This window comes from Triplophysa rosa, linkage group LG2, assembly GCF_024868665.1.
Source record: "Triplophysa rosa linkage group LG2, Trosa_1v2, whole genome shotgun sequence".
NCBI classification, from domain to species: domain Eukaryota; kingdom Metazoa; phylum Chordata; class Actinopteri; order Cypriniformes; family Nemacheilidae; genus Triplophysa; species Triplophysa rosa.
The window spans coordinates 9,328,481-9,348,147 of record NC_079891.1 but is presented as its reverse complement, the minus strand read 5'-3'; the positions used below and the strand labels follow the sequence as shown (position 1 = coordinate 9,348,147).

The 19,667-nt window shown below is 43.9% G+C and overlaps 1 protein-coding gene across 1 annotated transcript in view; it reads right to left on the bottom strand.

Annotated features, from left to right (window-relative positions):
• Positions 1-19,667, bottom strand: part of ank1a (ankyrin 1, erythrocytic a) — a 371,228-nt gene that overhangs the window by 234,130 nt on the left and 117,431 nt on the right. The window contains exons 19-23 of the mRNA XM_057351699.1: positions 18,453-18,551; positions 18,213-18,311; positions 12,662-12,760; positions 12,470-12,562; positions 6,176-6,248 (exon numbers count right to left, since the gene is read on the bottom strand). Coding sequence (XP_057207682.1) covers positions 6,176-6,248; positions 12,470-12,562; positions 12,662-12,760; positions 18,213-18,311; positions 18,453-18,551 — 463 coding nt within the window. The remainder of the gene's footprint in view (positions 1-6,175; positions 6,249-12,469; positions 12,563-12,661; positions 12,761-18,212; positions 18,312-18,452; positions 18,552-19,667) is intronic.

The window sequence follows — 19,667 nt, the reverse complement described above, 5'->3', positions numbered from 1 at the left end:
TTCGCTCCCAAAACTATCTCATCACATTGGATCGCCCACCTTGGAGGGGTGTGACGCCCTCTGTTTTAAAACATCTGAACACGCAGGAAAGCTTGCTCTTTGTGTATGTTCGTTCGCTTTTGTGTGTTCGCGCTCATGCGTGTTCGCTTGCTCGTCTTCTTTCAACCTCTTGAGACCTGTCTCTCCTCGGAGACAGCTTCTTCCGGCAGTTTGCTTCAGCTAAATCCGACGGACTCACAGCTTGCTCCGAACACATCAGGACCCTTTGATACGCGTGCCAGCACGTGTCCCGAGAAACAAAGAAGCCAATGCAAGTATCTGAACTATTGCTAACTATTGCTAAAATATTGTGACCAGTAGACATTTGCAATTGGTGTGTAATATTGATTTTTGGAGTGTTGAAGATCACAATAACAAGTCTTTTCATGTTTTAGTCATCACCGATAACTTTACCAGATTGGCACAAGCATTCCCATGCAAAGATCAGTCTGCTAAACAGGTGGCACGTATCTTGTGGGACAAATACTTTTGTGTTTGGGTTTCCTGAACGCATACATAGTGATCAAGGGGCGAGTTTCGAGGGCCAGCAAATTAGTGAGTTGCTTCGCATGTCTGGTATACAGAAATCGCATACAATTCCCTACCATCCTATGGGGAATGGTAGCGTGGAACGATTCAATCAGACCTTGGGGAGTATGATCTACGCATTGGCTTCCAATGCAAAGCGTAATCGGCCAAGACAGCTGCAGTCTTTGACATTCTTGTATAACTGTACCCTTTGTAGAGAATTTAGCATAAGCCATATGGTCGGAGTCATTTAAAGAAGAGCCATAACCCCCCCACTCCCTTTTGTTCTGGTTTCTTGATACCATCATCAAAAGACCAGAGTCAAAACCTAGCTCCAGGAGTCTGATTTTAGCTTTTGAACTCTCACTGAGAGTTTTGATAACCTTTTGTTTCTCTGTGGGATATTGACCACTCTTAAGCTTCAAAGCAGAGGTGAGAAGTTTCTCTGTCTCATCTGCTTAACATCTGAGGCTACCTAGAGAAACTTCTCTCACAAATAGGAACTTGTGTGATTAAACTGTCCTTTTCTATAAATATATCTAAATATCCAGGTTATATGTTGTCGCTCTTGCCATTTTTAAATAATCTGTAATTGTTAAATAGGCAAGTTTAATTCAGGCTTTATTTGTATTCGTACCGTCGAATGAATCATGACTTGATGCAATTCAAACCTTAGCATATTTGATATATAAATGTTTGTCTTTACAATTCCTCCTTGTTTATATATATTGTGTGACTATAGAACGTTTTCTTTTCATTATGTTATAATTTGGACTGGTATTTTGTAAAGTTGCCAGGAGGTCATAAAGATGCAAATTAGCTGTTGAGTGGACAAAGAACCTCTTTTCCCTGTTCAACTCTGATTGGTCGATTCAAACTCAGGTGGGCATGCCCTCTCATGAAGTTAAATATCGAGCCTGCTCTGAAAAGCTTGGCTTTCTGCTCTATACCTGCCTCAGAAACTTTTTCGTGGCGTCTCTTCGGAGACTGCCCTTTTCCCCCCACTGGGGGTAAAGATGGAACAATGGACTTCTGCTGCCATGCACACCTGCTAAGCCACGCGGCCGATCACGAGGCCCGGAACTTTCCAGCTGGACTGCATTCTGAAACCTTTTGAACAATTCCATCTCTACACGCGCATACAGATATTGGTCCAGCACAGAGCTTGCAAGTATCTGATTCTATATATAGAATAGCTGCGTTAAGTTTGTACCTCTTTGTTAAAGATGATTTTTATTGGTGTTCAGAAATCGCTGCCATGCTCTCTCTCGCTCCTCACTCTTTCTCTCTCCATGCTCCCTAGCGCATTTGTGTTTCGTGTTTCATGTATTGTTTATGCGATCGTCAATATTTTTTACCATGTAGAGTAGATTTACGCTACTTTTGCTCTAAATCCTGTTTGGTAAAGTCACTTTACTTATGGCCACGAGATAATGTAAAGTATATACTATCATTGATGCATTCGCTGGACGAATGCATACAAGTATTGTTATGCTTTATATTACCAATCAGAGACCGTAAAATATGTATATTTGATCACGATTATTATTCGTATTTTCCTTTGAGCTAAACTAATTCCTTGACTGAAATTGATGTTTTAAATAACTCATTTCATGGATGTGATCTTGATAGATCTGGTGGAGAACCATATTTGGTGACCTTAGCTCATCATTATTTTAACTAGCTAAAACCGCTACACGTTCATGAGACTACGAGCTATGCACAATTTTATATCATGTTCGGTAGAGTTCCTCGCCTTCCAGTAGACATTATTTTCCATTCAGTTCTGGAGGACCACGCCATGACTTGCTATGACAAGTATGTGGCTTCTCTTTTGGAAGATTCGGGGGCCATGTCAAAAGTGCAGATGCATGCTTCAAAGGAGCAATGAAGACATTCAGTGCTCTACAACAGAAGAGTCAAAGGTCAAGACATTGATGTTGGTGAACGTGTGCATCTGGCAAACAAGGCTGGTAGAGGCAAGCGAAAGTTAGCGGACAGGTGGATGTCCACTGTCTTTGTTGTGGTTGATAGTCACTGGTCAGGAAAAAGTGGTGCATTGCAATCTTTTATTACCTGTAAACTTTTTGCCATTGGACAAAGGAGAGTGTGTGGTTTCTGAACCAGCTTTATCTTTGTCTGTGACTGATTCGCTTGACAAAGTTTAATGGATCTGAGTCTATGGTAAGTATAGGTGTTGACAATTCGAAGCCTGGGCTGAGCGTCAGGGATTATGCGTTGGTAAAGGCCCGAGATGATTCAGTGTCTGTAAGATCCGGTGATGGGTTGTCTCTTAATGCTAATTGTAACAAGTTCAAGGCAAGGAAGGAAGAGGACGAGGTTGGCTTGACTACTACTGGCTCTTTATTTAGAATACTTGCGTCACACACAACGTTGCAAAACAACAAAATATATTCCACAGTCTCGGGGTAGGAATCTCTCTCTTTGTCCAGTGTTCTTTGGTAGCCAGTAGTAGTCCTTCTCTCTCTCTCTCTTGGCTCTGCTTCTCCGCAGGCTTTATGCTCCCCATGCCACTTACTGGAGTGAGACACAGGTGTTTGTCATTTGAACCTGCCCCATTTACTCACCGCTCGTCTCCCAGCTCTCTCTCTCACTGTAGACCTCGCTGAACCACGCCCCCCCCCCCCCTTGCCACACTAATTTTTCATGTGCTACTACTGACAGTTGTGACAGAATACCTGACTGGGTTCCAGGGTTGCCTGAACAATGATCAGTTATCATCTGCTGTGTCTTTGAGCAATATGTCAGTCAGTTCAACAAATGGGGGGTTTGATAGTGTGAGTGTTGCAGGCACTTCTGAAGTCAGTTTCGTTTGTGCAATAGCATTGGCTTTCGTGTGTCTTGTGACCGATTGGGTCATTACGTCAGCTTTGAATGTGACAAGGGTTAGGTGCTCCAAATATCTTTGAAACTATTAATATTTATGAAACCAATTATATTTTTACAAATGCAATGAATTAAACGAGTCTCTGTGTGGAGTGTATAGCGAGAAAGCTAAAGCAATGGAATACCCCGCTCATCGAAAAACGACACCAAAGGGGTACCCTGCGCCTGAAAAGGCGACTCAGAGGGGCGCTGACCAAACGTCAATATGTGACGAGTTTATCATTCATCAGCTGAAAGAAATCGTTCTGAAAACAATCCCAATTATATCCTTCTGTTTTTTTATCATTAGAGTTGTGGTGTGAACCCTGCTATCCTGTTAAAGAAAGTTTCAAAACACTTTAGTATAGGGACCAATTCTCACTATTAACAAGTTGCTTATTAGCATGCATATTATTAAAACACTGGCTGTTTATTAGTACTTATAAAGCACATATTCTGCATGACCATATTCTACATTCCTACTCCTACCCAATACCTAAACCTAATAACTATTATACTATCTCTTAATAAGCACCAAATAATGAGTTTATTGAGGAAAAAGTTGTAGTTAATGGTTTGTTAATAGGGAGAATTGGACATTGAAATTAAGTGTGGGCGAAAGTTTTTTGTTACTTTGTTTTTACAGTTATAGTTCCCTTTCTGTCGCTCTCTCGACTTTGTGTCGAGATAGAATGGGGTTTGAACTTGAGAACCTATCATCTCTGATTGTTCTTTTAAAAGGCCAATGAACTTGGCGACTGGCATGGCATGCCAGTCTCCACCCCGTGCATGCGGGTATAAAAGGAAGATGGCATGCCCATTCATTCACCTTTTCTTCTTCAGAACCTGCGAGGCATTAAATGCTGAGCATTATCTCTCTGATCGCCCTACTGGACTTTCTACGACACAGAGCAGCGGACTCGTCCTCTTGTGAGCGACTTGCCCTGGGCGTTTCGGTAGCAGATCTAGGTGTCTATTAGAGCAAATTTCCTAAAAGAGCTGAAATTTTTTTGAACAGCGTGCACATGTTGCCAGGCATGTCTCGCCGCTGTAATCTTGGATGCGGCCACCTCGTCCTCGAACCCGATGGGCACGATACCTGCATCACATGCTGGGCAGCATGCTGAAGTATCATTCGTTGATATGGCATGCCCGCACTGCGAGCATATGTCGATCAAGGTGTTGCGGTCATGGGTGGCTGTGTTCTCTTTGGACGCAGCCACAACATCGTCTGCTTCCCATTCCGCTGTGGCTGCCAAGCCGTATGCAGCGGCGAGTGGCGATGGTGATCTGGGGACTCGCCAAGACCTGGAATGCCCCATTCTCTGCAAGTTCAAACGTCAAACAAGCTCCATCGCCCTAACTTCCCTCGACATGGGGGCAGCTAAGGGATACATCTACGTACCCCAGGTCGAGCGTGCCATCGCGGTACATCTGTGCTAGCAGACCGCCGCCACCTGGAGGGGTCGATTCCTCTATTTTTAATAAGTTGTGGTAAGAGCACACTGACCATCAAAATTATACATTTAAACATTTAATTTTCAATTTTTCCTGTGAAAATAACTTTTCCTGCCTTAAAATATTTCGAATGTAACTCCACACCTTTTTAAGTATACGTATATACACGTATATGCAAATTAGCTCCGCCTCCACTCAATTGAAGTCAGCCGTTCCAGAAGCTGCTAAAAGTGAAGGTGTTATCAGCGCACCACAAAAGATGTGAAATATATTTTTCTCTCCTTTCTCATATATTTTCCCTCGTCACAGTTTTAGTCTGTTTGTATTTCTATTCTGATTACCATTACCTGTGCTCATTATTAGTTAATTAGTCCCTCACCTGATTCTGTTTAACCTGATTATGTTCCCCCTGTGTATTTAAGCCTGTCTGTTCCTTTAGTTCATTGTCAGATATTGTTTAATATCAACTTGTGTTTTGCTCCTGCATGGTTTCCTATGTTTTCTTTGTGGATTTATTATTAAAATACCTTTTGGATTATACGCCGTTGTCGTGCGCTCATGTATACCAGTATCACGTTACACCTCCAGGGCTCAGTAGTAAGGGAACAGTTTTGAACACTGATTTTGTTTTCAATGTACTTGGTCAGTGATTTTTGTTCATTTCTAACCAAAAAAGTTAAAGATCACTTTAAATATCGACACATGCTAATTTGTTTTATGTTTTGATGTCTTTAAATTTTGCTCTGTTTAAAATGTTACACAAGAGAGTTTCCAAAACTGACCACAAGCACTATTTGTATCCACTGCTTTTTATTTGCATGTATTTCAAGAATTGTACTGTATGTACAGTGGCTAAAATTAAGAACCGAAAAGATAATTCAATAAAATCACTGCTGTGCCACTCCAAAGTAGGTAAATAAATAAATAAATGCAAAGCAAAACATAGCCGTTGAGCAAAAAAAGGTCTAGGAATAAAAGCAATCTTAATAACATCAGCACACATGCTTAAGGCACATCCATTGTGTGTGTGTGCGTGTGTGTGCATATAAAATTAATCACCTAATAACTTTTGCAGAAAGAAGAGAGAAATTTATACCTAACACTAGCTGTGCAATTCCTAGTAAACCAAAAGTAGTGCACTTAAGAATGCCCAATCAGTTTTTTTCATAATTATGTCATGTTGAAAGCGTTTGAATACAAAACACAAAATTACATGTACTGTAACAAATCTAAAAACAGATGATTTAATGAATCAGTCTTTTACCTTCATCTTCAGAAACATCTAAGATCTCATCAACGGTCTCTGGAAAACTCATGCGATGTTTTTCTGTGGTGGTCTTAAAAACATTTATTTTGAAACATAAGTATATATAGTCTTTATTTAGCTTTACATATTATTACCATAAATCTTTTTGTTATTGAGAGTATGAGGTTGTTTCTGCAATTACTCATTTTTAAATCTCAGCAGTGAAATTTTGGATTTATGTTAAATTTTGATATATGATACACATCAAATATAAACACAATGCCATTACAAACCTCATCAGAAACTGTAATTACTGATTAATATGATTTAATGCAAAATAAAGCATGTATGTAACAAGTGGGGCTGCTAGCCACTCAAGAGTGAGCCCCTTCGCGAATACTAGCCGGGACATTTATGCCACACCCACATTTCCTGTTTTCAGCCCTATTTAACCATGTCATGCCCAACCATACTTTGCGAGGTATTGAAGGTGTATTCTCACTGCCTTACCGATCGTTTACTTATATCTGTTTACCTGTTATGACCAGTGTGCTTGTTTTTTTTGATTTACATTTATTTGGATTACTGTTTTTGCCTTGTTTGCCTGGTTGGACTAATTTATGGTTACTGATTCTCACCTGTCTCTACAACTACGTCTTGGTTTGCTGTATTGGATTATTGCTGTGTTTATTAAACTTATGCACTTGGATTCTACCTCCACCTCCATGTCGAGTCCCTTACACAACACTTTGCCTACATTGAATCCAGCGAAAGTTTCCCAGCTCCAAGCAGCCTACACTTATAAGGGCAAAGTGTTAAAGGGCTACCAGGAACAATTCAACAACTTAAGAGCGGCCAATGAGACTCTCACCCAATACATCCAATCTCTCACTTCTTCAACAACATCTCTAGTAAGATTTCCACTTCATTATAAACTTTATGATTCACCTGAGAAGGGCCGGGGGTTTATTTGTCAGAGCAAAATATTTTTCTCCAATCAACCAGAGTCATTCAGTCAGGACAGAAAGAAATGTGCTTTTATGATACTGCTGCTTTCTGGAAAAGCTTTAGATTGGGACTCTGATGTTTGGGAAGATGATCAACAATTACAAACCTATTTTTATGACTTTGTTACCCAGATCTGTGAAGTATTTGTTTACCCAGAGAGAGTTAAAGATGTGTCTGTTGAATATTGCTGCATTTACGCCAGGTTTCACATTCAGTGGCCAAATTTGCTATCCAGTTCAGAATATTAGCTTCTCAAAGTGGATGGGATGAGATTGCTCTGAACACGGTGTTTTGAGATGGATTCAATCTGAATCTACAGGTTGAATTAGTATGTAAGGGTGAGGATGCCATGTTATCTGATTTCATCTTACTGGCTGTTAAAATTGATAATTTACTTTGTAACTGACCATGCTCTAAGTCTGAATCAAGATTCATGTCAGCGGCTGCTAGTCAAGTTCAAGAACATCACAAAGCCCTTGCAGATTCACTACGGTAGAGTTTCTACTAAGGAGTGCCAAGGCCGTTATAATGAGGGACTGTGCTTCTACTGTGGTAAACGTGGTCATCAGCAGTCTGCATGCCCTAACAAGAGAAAGGGAAGTGAGTTCAGACGTCTCCTCAAACGCACTTCCTCTCAAGATTTATTTTGATGATCAACTTAAATGTTTTTCAGCGCTCATCAATTCAGGGTCAGCACTCAACTTAATTGACCAAGCCCTTATAGACGAACTCATAATACCGACAACACCATATATACCTGCCATCACTGTCACAGCTGTCAATAATCACCCCATTAATTCTGGAATCACACACCACACTGTTCCAGTCACCCTGCAAACTGGACTCTTTCACACAGAGGTCATCTCTATTTAAATCATCCTGGGCCAACCCTGATTAGCTACTCACGATCCCACCAGCTCCTGGAAATAGGGTTAGCTCACACAATGGTCTGATTACTGCCTATTTAACTGTCTTCATGTCACAGTCTCCATGCCATGTTTGACCAGCAGAATTGAACGTCAAAAAATCCAGGTGACAGTCAAGACACCAGAGGAATACACTGAATTATCTGATGTATTCAGCAAAGTTAAGGCAACTTAGTTAACCCTCATCGTACATGGGACTGTGTTTTCAAGTTACTGCCCAACATTGCACCTTCCAGAACTAAAGCCTATCCATTGTCATGCCCAGAAACCATAGCTATAGAAACCTACATCGAGGAAGCCCTGGCATCTGGCAAATTTTGGTGTGGGTGTGGCATAAGAGTCCCAGCTAGTATTTGGCAGTGGGCTCCTTCTGTTGGGGGGCTGAGTGCCTAGCAGCCCCACTTGTTACAGAACCCTCCACCCTCACTCATAAGATCCAGAAAATTAAGGTAAAGATCATTTCAAGATCAAGTATTTATGCAGTGGTCCAGGGATGACAGATTTTTGTAGGCTAAACTGGAAGTTAGTGCCGCACTGCTTCCCTCGACTATGCATTTTTCCCATAGACGTTTGGAAGATCACAAAAAATAAGCTCTGTAGTTAACAAAAGTTCATGATTTTTACACGTTTTGTCTATCAAGATTATCCTTACAAATGAACACAAAATTTGTTACATTTGTAGCCTAAATACAATCGGCAGGAGTAAAAATATGAGGCTATAAACAGACTACACTACAGTTGTCGGATATCAACATCACCACCACCAAGCCTCCGACAACTTTTCAATCTTTATTAAAAACGTGTTCCCTGTTAAGGAATTACTCTGTGAATAAATCCCCATCCACCAAAAACCCATATACTTTGGGGTGATGGAACCGGAAGTGCTGAAATGCTAACGTCTCAGTTACGACTGTTACCTTTGTTCCCTGATGGAGGGAACGAGACGTTGTGTTGAGAGACAGACTGGGGTTTGATCTTTGAACCTTTTATCTCCGAGAGGAATTTAAAAACGCCAATGAACTTGGCGAATGGCACGCGCACGCCAGTCTCTGCCCCGTGCATACGGGTATAAAAGGAGATGGCGGCGCCCATTCATTCATCTTTTGGGCTGAGGAACCTGGGAGACATCTCCTGGTCGCAGCAGCGCTCCGGCGAAGCGTTGTGGCAGGAAGACATTCCCTTTTCCCTTTGTAGACTGGGGTCCTATACGACACGCCATGGCGCTGAGCCGTATCACAAGCTCAAGAGGAGCGACACTGACTGGATTAGCGAGTCACAAGTGAGTGCTACCGTGAGACGTAATCTTCCAGTGGGATCGGTAACTAGTAGCATACTTTGAGAGGCCGTCAAGGGCGGTGCCTCTGTTCTCTATTTTAGCAAGCTAGCCACCTGGTACCTTAAGGGATCACTGGGAAGCACTGCTCTCTCTACTGAAATAGTGTGCTACGGAGACCACATCCTACCGCAAGGGGAGGTTACATGCGGAGACACCAGCAGGGAGAACTACATGGGATATGATGCGCGAGCCCGAGTAGGAAGCACATGACCCACCAGGAGGGAGGTCACAGGTTCACCTATAGGGGAACCGAGAGTGAGGAAGTCAACATACGGGACGACCCTGCAGGGGAGTCACTACGTATGGGGCAATAGTCCAAGTATAGGGGTCCATCTGAATAGGGGTGACTCTGCCACTACCGGACTCGTTATTACAGACCGTTCTGCCCAGTCTGCTACCAATATTGCCAATGCTAGTGATGGATGGAATGCCTACACTTCGCCCTGTGGGGGGAGGAGGGAGGCTCAATAGCGCACTGACTCACCGAGGGGGGAGAAGGTTTTTTTCGCAGTTATACACCCACCCAGTCGCCAGTCTCACCTGCGTAAAACACAGGCTAACACTGGTTCTACATAGAGATTGCAAAAACCTCACAAAGGTATTGGGCGTAGCCCAACCTGCAGCACTACATATGTCTGCCAGAGGGCGCCTTGGGCCAGTGTCCACGAGGAGGCCATACCCCAAGTGGAGTGGGCTCTTACTGCAAGCAGGCATGGGCAATCTTGGACCAGTATGCCAAGTAATGGCATTCGCGATCCAGTGCGGCAATCTCTGTTTGGAGACAGCCCTCCCTTGTGCTGTCCCCAAAACAGACAAAGAGCTGCTCAGAGCTCAGAGCTTCATCGTTAAATGACGATGACTGGCATCTCTCAGGGGCTCGAAAGGGGCCAACAAAGGCCATGTAGGACCACATTAAGCGCCCAAGAGGGTACGGAGCGCGATCGAGGTGGTTTCATCCTCCTCGCTCCCCTGAGGAACCTGGTGGTCTTGTTGCTCCAGAGACTTACTGTCCACAAGATCGTGATTAGCGGCAATAGCAGCTACATACACTTTCAGAGTGGACGGGAAAAGGCTGCTCTTGAGTCTTTCTAAGGAAGGTCAACACTAACCCGATCGGGCATCTCCGTGGGTCTTCACCTCGGGAAGAACACCAGGATGAGAAGAGGCACCACTTAAAGGCGTATAAACTCCTAGTGGTGGGGGCTCTAGCCTGCAGGACGGTCTCAACGACCACCGGCAGCAAGCCGCTCAGACTCTGCTCACCCCGTCTAGGGGCCAGACATGGAGGTGCCAGAGGTTGGGGTGCTACACCATGCCCTTCCCCTGCGACAGAAGGTCCTCCGTCAGGGGAATCGGCCAGGGGGATTGTCATCAGAGCCACCAGGTCTGAGAACCAAGTCTAGTTGGGCCAGTAAGGCACAACTAACAGCACTTGATGTCCCTCTTCCCTGACCTTGCACAGGACCTGTGCAAGGAGGCTCACTGGGGGGAGAGGCATACTTCCGCTTGTCCCACAGCCAGCTGTAGGTTAAGGCATCCGTGTCGAGTGAACCCTCGTACAGGGAGTACCAAAGCGGGCAATGGGTGGAGTCCAGGGAGGCAACAGGTCCACCTGCGCCTGGTCAAACCGCTCCCATATTAGCCGGACTGCGCAGGAATGGAGTCGCCACTCTCCACGGAGCGTCCCCTGACGAGAAAGCGCAATGGGCTGTCTGGTTCAGTTTGCCCGGGATGAAGGTGGCTCGCAGGGACTTCATCACCTGCTGACTCCAGAAGAGGAGGCGACAGGCGAGTTGTGACCGTCTGTGTGATGTCGTGAGTGTATGCCTCTTGATGATTGATGTACGCCGCGGCAGTCGAGCTGTCAGACCGGACCAGCACGTGTTTGTCCTGGACGAGAGGTTGAACCTCATCAGTGCCAAGGACAGCCAGCAACTCTAGGCAGTTGATGTGCCACCGCAGAGGGGGGCCCGTCCAGCACCCCGACACTGCGTGCCCGTTGCACATGGCACCTCACCCGGCACTGTCATCGTGCCTCAAGACCTGCCCAAGCGGAACCCCTGCTCGGAGGAAGGTCAAGTCTGACCAAGGGTTGAGGGTGTGAAGGCACTGAGGCGTGATCTGTGGTTTATTTTAAGCTAAAATTCATTCTGTGGATCCTTAAGATTTATTTTACATTTTGTAATGATGTCAAATTATGTCCCCTTTGAGTGTATGTAAACATGCCATTTTTGTAACCCTAAATGAGACCAAATGTGACCCTGGATCACAAAACCAGTCTTAAGTAGCACGGGAACATTTTTAGTAAAAGACAAAAATACATTGTGTGGGTCAAAATTATCGATTTTTTTTCATGCCAAAAATCATTAGGATATCAAGTAAAGATCATGTTCCATGAAGATATTTTGTAAATTTCCTACCTTAAATATATAAAAACTTTATTTTGTGAACTTCAAAGGCAATTTTCTCAATATTTTGTTTTTTTTGCGCTCTCAGATTCCAGAGTTTTAAACGGTTGTATCTCAGCCAGATATTGTCCTATTTTAACAACTCATATATCTATAGAAAGTTTATTTATTCATCTTTCAGATTATGTAAAAAACTCAATTTCGAAAAATTGACCCATCCACAAATGGGGTGTAGAAGTGTAGGGAGGAGTAAGATTATGCCGGTGCAGAGCCAGTGACTGCTTTGTAAGTAAGCATTGGTGACTTAAACCGGATATGGGCTGCAACCAGTAGCCAGTGGTGTCACATGAGCTCTTTTTGGGCTCCAGGAAAACAAGTTGAGCTCCTGCGTTCAAAATCAATTGGAGTGGTTTGATTATTCATGTAGGAAAACCATCAAGAAGAGCATTTATTAGAGCAAATTATAATCTTAATGAATACTTGCAATTTTGTTTACCTTTATATGTATTACAGACAGTTTATGATGGTTGAAGTTAAAATCCATAGGGGTTGTTGTTTTAATTTAGGAGATTCAAAAGTGTCCATAATTGCAGAAACACCAATGTATATTGGACATGTGAGCAATGTAACTTACCATGGTAACTGTTTCTTCAGTGACCAGTTTGAGAACATCAATGACTGAGATGTATCCGAGGCGCTTTGCAATAGCAAGAGCAGAAGTGCCACTCTGCAGGGGAGAGAAAATGTATTGTCAAAATATATAGTCAATATCCAGGATATTTTATGTCAAGGAGAGAAATCAATTAAAAAAAACATGATCTCTTACAGATGTGGTTTCATTTGGTTGTGCACCATGTTTTAGAAGAAGTGTCACAATATCTGTATGTCCCTGCTGAGCAGCTTGATGTAGCGGTGTATACCCCATCTAACAGTTTCACAAAATATGATACAAGACAAAAATGACATTATCATTGTTAGACAATGATGACATTGAGTTTCAGAGTAAATTATGAGAAAAAGCTGATCTTAAAGAGGTCTCTGCAGTATATGTAGACAACTGCCATATAATGATAAAAATGTGTCTTTGGTAAACTGCAGTATAGAAAAAATACTCCGCAATGGTGTTGAATGATGAATTTGCATCAAATGTACATTCAAAATTAATGTGCAATGTAGGGAATGAAGTGTTCTAAATACTGTAAATCGTACGCTATGTTTTTGTCCAATGTTCGTTAACTCTTAGAAAGCAATATGAAGGTAAAGCACAAGCTCACAAAGCCCCTCAAGTACATTAAAGACACACACACTCAAAATCAGCTCGAATGTGTTTAATGAGTAAAACTTCCTGTTTGCTAAGCGCCGCGTGGTTTGAGTCGGAGCTCCGTCGAAGTTATTCTTAATTCACTATTTAAATTGTATTATATATTAATATTTGTGATTTACATCATTACTTAACCCTTGTGCTATGTTCAAACCCCTATAACACTTGTGGTGTTCCCCGGCTACCGAAGATAGCTTATAAATCTCTGCAATATTATCACCAAATATTGGATTCCATCTTTTTGTCAAATTGTTTCCTTTCATTTAGGACTGGTTTTGTGTATCTTTTTCAAACAGATTAATCGTAGGCCTAGTTAATCTGATTTTAGGCACCTTTAGTCTTTGACTGAAAAAAAAGCATTTTTTGTGAATAAATTTGGCATTATTAAATAAAATATCACCAAAATTTGCAGTGTTGTTCACACTAGCCTACTTGAATGTTTATCCACAAAGTTTGTTTTGAAATGCATTTATTTCATACAATATGGCACAGAATCACAGTTGTGGTGTTCACGGGTAAAAATTACCTGCCTACCAAAGATAGCTTATAAATAACATGATATGCTATATTATCGCCAAATATCGGATTCTATCTTTTTGTCAACTTGTTTTGTTTAATTTAGGACTGGTTTTGTGTTTATTTTTTGAACTGATTATTCGTAGGCTACTATGGCACAGAATCACACTTGTGGTGTTCACGGTTCAGAATGACCCGCCAACCAAAGATATCTTAAAAATAACTCAATATGCTATATTTTCATTAGGACAGAACACATTAATGCTATATAATCATAAAGAGAGCATCTCATGGAACATTTCATAGACAATAAAAATACTGTCATTCCAATAAGACATTTTTTATCTAGAAGAAAAGGTTTGAAAAATCAATGACCACCTTTCTGTGTCTATCAAATCTGGCAATTGTGACAAACAAAAAAGAACACACTGACGCTGTCATACAAAGAAAACTTCACGGAACAACAAAAACTAGATATTCTTTATGCACACTGTGGGCCCCAAAATATATTCCATGAAATATATGTATGTCATGATCGTCAAGAAGGAGAACACATGAGCAGGCAGCAGGAACAACACTTAAACTTTATTTAACAAAACAAAAGAACCCACGATGGTGTAAAACGAGAACTGAACAGAAAATGGCAAAACCAGGAGAAAAACAGGATAAACATGAATCTGGACACGAGGTAAGTATGGTCAAACTAAGCAAGGCAAAGTAACCAAACAAAGCAACAAAAGCAAAACGAAACAGCACAGGACAGCAAACACAAGGGCATTAATTAGGGGAACTAACAAGAGATAATTACACTAGGCAGGTGTGGGGAATGACACTGGCAGGAAGCTTAGTCCGGGAGGGTGCACGAAAGGGGGGAGAGCGGGGAGTCCGGGGGGCTTGACAGGGGATGTCCTAGGAGAATAGGTCCAGGGGACTTATTAGAACTTATTATGGTCCCTTAGAACCAGGGCGAGGCAGGGGGAACCACTTGAGGAGTGAAGGGTCCGGGGGTGACTGGGGAACTAGACAGGTGAGGGGCTGGCTTCCAAGGTTGATGAGGGACAGGAGAGGTGAGGCCAGGCAGGACAGAGGGCCTGGAGGGAACAGGTATGGGTTCAATGGGGGCAGGCCTGGATTAGGAGAGGTAACAGGGCTTCCGGGGTGAGGGATGGAGTCCAGGGAAAGCATGGAGCCCATAATAGGGGCCAACAGTAGGGGACCCAACTGAGGACACGGGCGACGACGGCACAGGGAAGGCCGTAGCTGTCTCTGCGGCCAGCATGGGTGAGGCCGAAGCCGACTCGGCGACAGACAAAGGTGAGGCTGCAGCAGTCTCGACGGCTGGCACAGGTGAGGCTGCAGCCGTCTCGGCGGCTGGCACAGGTGAGGCTGCAGCCGTCTCGACGGCTGGCACAGGTGAGGCTGCATCTGTCTCGGCGGCTGGCACAGGTGAGGCTGCAGCCGTCTCGGTGGCCGGCAAAGGTGAGGGGCTGCAGCCGTCTCGGTGGCCGGCAAAGGTGAGGGGCCTCAGCATCTCAGTCCCCGGGGGCTTGAGAGGCTCGGTGAGGCAGCAGTTAAAAATGAGCTTAAGCTCTACCTCACTAAAGTCCGTCTCCACTGCCAGCCGCACGTTGTAATAGGAGGTGGGCTTGGCGGGCTGGCAATGTAGTTTTCTCTACAAAGAAAGCTGCAAAATCATTTGCTGTTAAGTCCGATGAAGGTGGGGGGGGTGGGCAGGCGCGCAGAGAAGGTTTTAAAGAGGGTATGAGATTCGGACGAGCTGTTGATTATTGAGTGGTAGTACTGAGTATCAGGCTCCACTGACCATGGAGCCAGTCCGGCAATAGAAACCTGCTCACACCACGCAAATAGTGGCCAGCCCGGTCATCACAACCATCACACCTGAGCCTCCTGCCAAGATGGCCTCCTTCCCAGAGTCTGTTGACAAGATGGCCGCCAGTCCATAGCCCGTTCGCAAGATGGCCCGCCAGTCCATAGACCGCTCGCAAGATGGCCGCCAGTCCATAGCCAGCTCGCAAGATGTCCGCCAGTCCATAGCCCGCTCGCAAGATGGCCGCCAATCCAGAGCTTGCTCGCAAGATGGCTGCCAACCCAGAGCTTGCTCGCAAGATGCCCGCCAGTCCAGAGCTTGCTCGCAAGATGGCTGCCACACTGGTGGTCCCAAGTCTGGTGGTCCCAAATCAGGTGGTCCCAGAGCTATGTCCTCTATCTACTGCGCTTCCTGTGATGGCTACAGCTCAGTGGTGTGTCTGGTCTACTCTCTGTTCCTCAGTCTCCCCAGAGTTTGCTGCAGCCCACGAACTTAAGCTAAATCCAGTCCATGACTCCGCTACTGAATCAAGTCCTGTCCACGAATCCGTCCCTGAGCCAAATCCAACCCAAGACTCCGTTCCTGAGCCCAGTCAAGCTCAAGAGTCTGTTCCTGAGCCCAGTCAAGCCCAAGAGTCCGTTCCTGAGCCCAGTCAAGCCCAAGAGTCCGGTTCCTTAGCCCAGTCAAGCCCAAGAGTCCGTTCCTCAGCCGAGTCAAGCCCAAGAGTCCGTTCCTCAGCCAAGGCCAAGCCCAAGAGTCTGTTCCTCAGCCCAGTCAAGCCCAAGAGTCTGTTCCTCAGCCCAGTCAAGGCCAAAAGTCCACTCCTCAGCCCAGTCAAGCCCAAGAGTCCGTTTCTCAGCCCAGTCAAGTCCAAAAGTCTGTTCCTGTGTCTAGTCAAGTTCAAGAGCCCATGAACTCCGTCCACGCCATGGACTCATTCCTGAACCAAATCCAGCCCCCACTCTGGCCACCGATCCAGCCGTACCCACCTAAGCCACCAGGGGCTCCACCGAGTTTACCTAGACCACCATCTGATCCATCTGCACCACCTGCTGGACAGTCTACTCCACTAACTCAGCCTGCTCTGCCTTTGCTCTGGTCGCCATCCTCTGCTTTGCCTCCACAACCATGGCAGTCCCCCTTCAACTCTGCTGACTCCACTCTGGCCTCCACCTCCAGTTCCATCAGCTCCGCCTCTGGCTCTGCCTCCAGCTTCGCCCTGGCCTCCGCCTCCTGCTCTGCCTCCAGCTCCGCCCTGGCCTCCGCCTCTTGCTCTGCCAGCTCTGCATTCAGTTCCGCCCTGGCCTCTGGCTTCAGCTCAATTTGTTTATTATTAGGGCTGTCAACGTTAACGCGTTAACGCATGCGATTAATTTATTCAAATTAACGAGTGAAAAATATTTAACGCAATTAACGCAGCATCCGTTTGTTTTGACATTCTTTGTCTAGCGTTACATTATGTAATCACGCTCTTATTCGTGTACAGGCTTTTAAATCAGTTAAGCGCAATTTTAAACAGTTGCTTTGATGCATTCAATGAAGATAGACAGCTTCTAAACTGTGGGACGCGGCAAAACGCAACGCGAGGTTGCGTTTGTAAACAGGTCTGGTGTAAACAGTCATGGGCTGAAGGCTGCGTCGGTGAATCTCTGTCATACAGCGCATCCGTGTTAAGTTCTCTTTCGTGCTTGAATGGATAAAACCATACAAGATTATGTCAGAAAGCCCGTTTTGTCTAGCATTTTCTTAAGCAAGACTTCAAAGTGTAAAATAAAATCTTAAATGAATGCAAAGAGTTGTGAAAATGGGAGTACGGTGACGTCAGATCTGCGTACTGAGACAGCTCTTAAAGGGGCCACGTTCTTAAACCTGCTGCTGTGACTCCTGTCACTAATGTTAATCAAAGAACAAAATAAAAGAAGAAGTTAATGTGATTTTGTAGCTTTAATGAGAATTATTCTGCATTTAATTTATAATTTAGCATTAAAGACTGTATTTTTCTGTATATTTCATGATAGCTCTCAATTATATTGTTGAATGGCTATAATTAATGTTAAAATAATCAATTTAATAGAGACATCAGTTACAGTACTAATATCAAAATGTTTTCTTTCATTCATAAAATGACGCTGTTAAAGAAATATGTTGTTTCTACATCAATTTGAAGATTGAATGTGAAATTATTAAAATGTAAAAGTATATTTTAAAATATTATTGTTATGTGCGATTAATCGTGATTAATCACAGAAAATGTGTGATTAATCCGATTAATGTTTTTAATCGATTGACAGCACTATTTATTATATAATATAAAACAAAGGAGGAATAAAAAGCAGATGGAACAGATGCATAAGGTACATGTAGCGTAAGGCTAGCCTGAGTTCTTAAAGTTAAAGTTAATCGGCTTTTGGGTCAAAACCAGTGGTCGTTATCTATTTATGTTTGTCCATTATGCCAAAACCTTGTGAGCTGCTAAACAGTCTTTTGTTGTTCAAACAATGACAATAAAACATCTATTCTATTCATTTAAATAGACTGAAATAAATGTGCTTTCGGTTTTTTATATATCTGTGAATTATTTTGTTCTACTAAAGAAAAAATGTCAACTTTATTTTGGAATGTAACGATTCAACATGAACTGAGCCATAACATATATGCAAAGTGATATATTCATTACAAATAGTTCTTACAAAACTGGATGAAACTGTTTACCCTGGTTTTGCTGTTCACATTGGCCTGTTGCTGTAAGAGAAACTTAACCATCTTGACATTGCCGTAATGACAAGCCACATGAAGTGGAGTGTAACCCATCTAAAGAGAATACAATAAGACAATTAATGATATTTATATGGATAATTTCTGAATACGGGAATTGTATGGAAAATCAGCTTCATTAATTCTAGCAACGGCTCAGTGTTTTATATTGTATTTTTTAAAGATTTGAGTTATTACCCTTGTGGCAGCATAGACAGATGCTCCATGCTTCACTAGTAAGTCAGCAATGCCAACATGCCCCTCCTGAGCCGCAAGATGAAGTGGAGTCAGACCACTCTGAGGAGGCATTATCATTTTAGTTCAGACAGACCAGGAACAAAATATTACAAACTACTTTTTGTCCCCCAACACTCTTACAATATTCTAGCAAAAGCAGTAGTTATGTTCAAGTTATAGTTATTAAAACTCATAATTATTATGTACATGGTACTTTAACCGCTACAAATTTGCTATAAAAACGTCTCGGTTATGACTGTAACCTCCTTTCCCTGATGGAGGGAATGAGACGTTGTGTTGAGAGACAGACTGGGGTTTGATCTTGAAAACCTATCATCTCCGAGAGGAAATTAAAACGCCAATGGGCTTTGGCGAATGGCACACGCACGCCAGTCCCCACCCTGTGCATACGGGTATAAAAGGGAGGTGGCGTCGGCCATTCACTCACCCTTTGGGCTGAGGAACCTGAGCGACATATCCCGGTCACTGCAGCGGGTCGGCGAAGTGTTGTGGCATGAAGACACAACGTCTCGTTCCCTCCATCACAGAACGGAGGTTACAGTCATAACAGAGACGTTCCCCTTCAGTCGGTCTCTCGACATTGTGTTGAGAGACAGACTGGGGACCTATCTTTACACGCCATGGCGCTGAGCCGTATCACGACCTCAAGCGGAGCGACACTGACTAGACTAGCGAGTCACGAGTGAGCGCTACTGCGAGACGTAATCTTCCAGTGGGATCAGTACTTTGTTGCATACCCTGAGAGGCTCGTACCGACGGCCGTCACGGACGGTGGTGTTCGTCTCTATTAACGAGATGCTGCCCAGTGCCATAAGGAACACTGGGGAAACAGTGCTCTCCTCGTTGAAGAGTGTGTTACGGAGGCCACGTCCTACCGCAAGGGGAGGTTACATGTGGAGACACCAAAATGGTCTCACCGGTGGGCAGAACACAAATGCAAAAAAATGCGCTAGCCCGAGTAGGGGGGACAGAACCCAGGTGGGGTAACCCACCGGAGGGGTGGTAACCGGTTCACCGACAGGGGAACCAAGAGTGAGGAATTCAACATACGGGACAACCCTGCAGGGGAGAAGGAAGAAGGGGGGAAGAAGGGAAGGGGGGAAGAAGGGCAGGGGAGGAAGACAGGGGGAAGCAAGGAAGTGGAGAAGACAGGGG